The sequence below is a fragment of the Sinocyclocheilus rhinocerous genome, unplaced genomic scaffold (assembly GCF_001515625.1).
Source record: "Sinocyclocheilus rhinocerous isolate Xijiao unplaced genomic scaffold, SAMN03320098_v1.1 scaffold809, whole genome shotgun sequence".
Classification (NCBI taxonomy): domain Eukaryota; kingdom Metazoa; phylum Chordata; class Actinopteri; order Cypriniformes; family Cyprinidae; genus Sinocyclocheilus; species Sinocyclocheilus rhinocerous.
In genome coordinates this window covers 634891-638733 of record NW_015652299.1, presented here as the reverse complement: position 1 = coordinate 638733, position 3843 = coordinate 634891, and the positions used below count along the sequence as shown (strand labels likewise).

Here is a 3843-nt window from a genome sequence, read left to right as displayed (position 1 = left end):
TCAGCTGGCTAATCAGAGCAGACTGCGCTTGTCAAAAGAGGGGTCTTTGTTGAAAATGACGTGTTTGAGAGAGGCGGGGCATAGAGGACCTACAATAATGTACAGTATTTGAAAAATAATGTGTTTTTTGAACATTAAAGCATGTCAACATATTCTGTTACACCAAATACACAAAATAATGATCTTTAAAATAGCATCATATGACCCCTTTAAAATGTATAAAGCCTAATGTATCATATTTGATATGCAAATTTCAAAGGCCTCTAAATTATCGGCCTGTTGTATACAAAACTGCATGCCTTCTGTCATCTGATTGATAGTTTATACTTTTTTAGCAAATGAAAGGCCTTTTAGTATAAATTCTAAAAATATTTTATAACAACCTCAATACATTTTTCCATGAGCCATTAAAAAAAAAAAAAAAAAATGTTTTTATTTTTTATTTATTTTTATATTTTGTCTAAAGGTTCAATAAAATGTTCCATAAAAAATTATACAATTATTTCACATGTCAGGCTTTACAGGGTTAATTTTATGCCAATTTTAAATGCATAAATGCAAAAAACAGTCCTTTTTAGTAACAGATTTAAAAAAAATTTTGTTAAAATACCAAATATAACAAACCACATGTTTTTATAAATGGCCAATCAGATGTAACCGCTTAGAATAAATTCGTTAGACTGATTCAAACCTTGTGAAGTTTGTAAGTCTTTTTGACCAATTCTTTACAAGAATTGGTTCATAAGAGTAATTTGTTCCTGAATCAGACTGCACTGGCTGTGCTATATGTTTATTTTTGTGAATAGCCAGTAAAGACAACACAATAGAAGACATGTTTATTTATTTGTATTATTTGGTTGTGCTTTTTTATCTCATCACATTCAATTCAGACTGCAAACTCACAATTTATATATCATTTCTTTTGCCATGTCACATTTGATTCAGCAGCGGCGCTGAACAGTGGTGCAGGAAACACTGATATATCATGTGTGCAGGGAAAAAACGGCACTAAAAAGCCTGTGATGCTTTTTTCATGTGTGTGCGAGTCTGTAAGTGTGTGTTTTGTGTTTTGCTCTCTCATTATGCAGTACAGCAGCTGGTCGTTTAGTGTACACCATGCCTTCGCTGTATTAAAAAGAGAAATGAGCTACACAAATAAAATATTGTGGCACAAACTGTAATTAGAGATCTGGCTCTCAACATACATGAGTGACTGTGGCGAGCGGCTGCTACGATGTGTGTGTGTGTGTGTACACAGGGCCCTGAGTGTGTTCAGCGGGAATACTGGAGCCAGGCCAGAACAAACGTTAAGCTGCCTTATAAGGAGCCTGTCTGCAGCAAAGCAACTGTCTGAATCCTTCTGGGAGACTGTGAGAATGAGAGCGCGAGAGCGAAAAATGAGATTGAGCAAATGAATTGTGGTTTGGAGAGAACAACACGTGCTTTGAGAAAAGCCCTTTTCATTCAGTAGTCTCTCTCATTGCCTTCCTTTTCCCACCTCCTTCCCCTAGGCTTCAAATTCTGGCATTTGATTGGTCAGCTCCAACCTGAGACATCCTATGACATCAAGATGCAGTGCTTTAATGACGGCGGCGAGAGCGAATATAGTAACGTCATGATCTGCGAGACCAAAGGTGAGAGGCTGAAGTACCATCACAGGAATGCTATATTTAACATGTAGACAGGAACCCATAAAGCCCCTGCGGTAATGACAGAGGAAAGCGAGCTATCATTTTATTAGAAGCTAGACAAAGAGAGACATTGTGCTGCGTCTCCTTGACATCATTCCCTGATAACTGCCCTAATGCAGCACTGTTGAAATCAAACCAGAGCGTCATTCACAGCCAGAGCAAATAAAAATCATGGAGTGCAAACAGACCGGCTGCTGCCGCAAGCTTTGAGACTGACAACAGTTGCATTGTTATGTGCCAGCACTTGTTAGTGGTGCTTTATTATTGCTTATACTTGGGTTAGAGATTTGAACAAACCCCTAATCCCAAGTTTTAGAGCGTTAGTATTAAACGGTACATAATTTATCCCGCCCCATTAGTTCTACAGACATGAATGATTCATCAAATTGTGCTGCTTGTTGAGGAGCAAATATAGAGTGCAACAGTGCTGCCCACTTTATCAGCAACTAAGCATTTTTACCATTCATTTTTTTTCCTGTAGGGATTTTTAAAAAGTCTTTATTTCAGAGTTATAAGCTATGAACTAAACCAACCAGCCACGAGGTGAATCAGAACATTACAGAACTTTGATCTGAAGCAAAAAATATTTGAAAATTGGACAAAAAGACAAAGGTACAAGACTGTGCTTAATGGCTTTAATGAGAGAAAGAACTACAAATCAATAAAGCATTGTGAATAACATAACTGAATTAAAAAAACAGTGGAAATCTATTGATTTAAAGGTGTTATTTATATAGAAATAGCATATTTTATTGCAAAAGATGAATATTATGCATGCAAATGATATGTAGTTTGAGAACGCATGGAAACTGACTCTACGTAATTCGCAGTCTTTTGCTTTGGCTTCGACAAAAGCATATACCATTGATTAACAACCTCGTAGCTCAACCTCATAGCTCAGCCTTTAAACGTTTAAAAATTATCATTCAAAATCATTCCTGTAACAACGTTCGTAGATCGGGAAGAAGGAGGCTGGAACCGGCGAACATTCAAACATAATTTAATAATAAAATAAACAAACACAAAATAGCGTGACAGCCCCTCACGTGCACAAACAGAACCAAAACACAAAAAATTGAACAGTTAACTTCCAACTGTTGCACTCTATAGCAATATGCTATATGCAACTGTATAGGAGTGCACTAAAACACTTCAAACACCTTAGCAACACCAGAACATCTTAGCAACCACATAACAACTCCTTAGTAACCAAAAACACTCAAAAAAAGTCCAAATAACTTATATTCGAACACATAGCCTTTCAAAGTAGACTCCATTTTACATTAAGCACGTACTGTGCTGATAGCAAAATTTGCATTGCACACTGTACACATACCCTGGCATATGTGTAAAAACCGAAGTATACTTTAAGTATTGTGTCAGTGAATTTTGCATGGGCAAAGCAGCATTTCTTTCTGTAAATGTAAAAAAAAAAACACTAAATCACTAACCAATAAATGTAGAGCTTGTGACATATTCTCTTTAAAGACATCCAGATGTTTCATCCCTTTAAACTCACTTTCTTCTACTTCTTTCCCTTCAGCCCGTCAGCCTCCAGGTGTGCCCAGCCAGCGCCCCATAACCCCTCCAGGATTTTACCCCGTAGATACACCCAGCCAGCCGGGCGGCCTGCTCTACCTGATCGTGGGCTGTGTTCTGGGCGTCATGGTGCTCATTCTGCTGGTTTTCATCGTCATGTGCTTGTGGAGGAACCGTCAGCAGAACAGTCTGCATAGTAAGTGCCACACTTCCTGTTTACTTCCTGGTCTAGGTTTAGGTATTTTTGTCCATATGGTTGTTGGGGCCAACTGGGAACCAAAGTACTGAATGATTACTAAGAAAACTATTGAATTTCCATCATTGTAGTGTTCAAAAATTGTTACAATGTTTTTTAAGGTGTATATTTTTATGGTGGAACATGTATAATTTTCTTTTGCTACTGTTATTATTATATTTAGATATGTAGTAATAAAACCAGCAGCTCTGTTTGTTTTAGTTTATGTAGTATTTCTGTAAGGTTAAGAGAGGTTATGTTATGTCAATAAATTCTTTATGAAATTGAGTTAGAGTTCACCTCCTGATCCAGGCCTGGTTTTCATTGCCTCTCCTCGACAGCCGGCCCTTTGAAGTTTTCTTTCTTTCTGTCTTTTTT

General features: G+C 37.2%; 1 protein-coding gene across 1 annotated transcript in view; it reads left to right on the top strand.

The window, feature by feature from the left end:
• Nucleotides 1-3843, top strand: part of LOC107714523 (cell adhesion molecule-related/down-regulated by oncogenes-like) — a 45756-nt gene that overhangs the window by 16668 nt on the left and 25245 nt on the right. The window contains exons 13-14 of the mRNA XM_016520375.1: nucleotides 1512-1634; nucleotides 3235-3426. Coding sequence (XP_016375861.1) covers nucleotides 1512-1634; nucleotides 3235-3426 — 315 coding nt within the window. The remainder of the gene's footprint in view (nucleotides 1-1511; nucleotides 1635-3234; nucleotides 3427-3843) is intronic.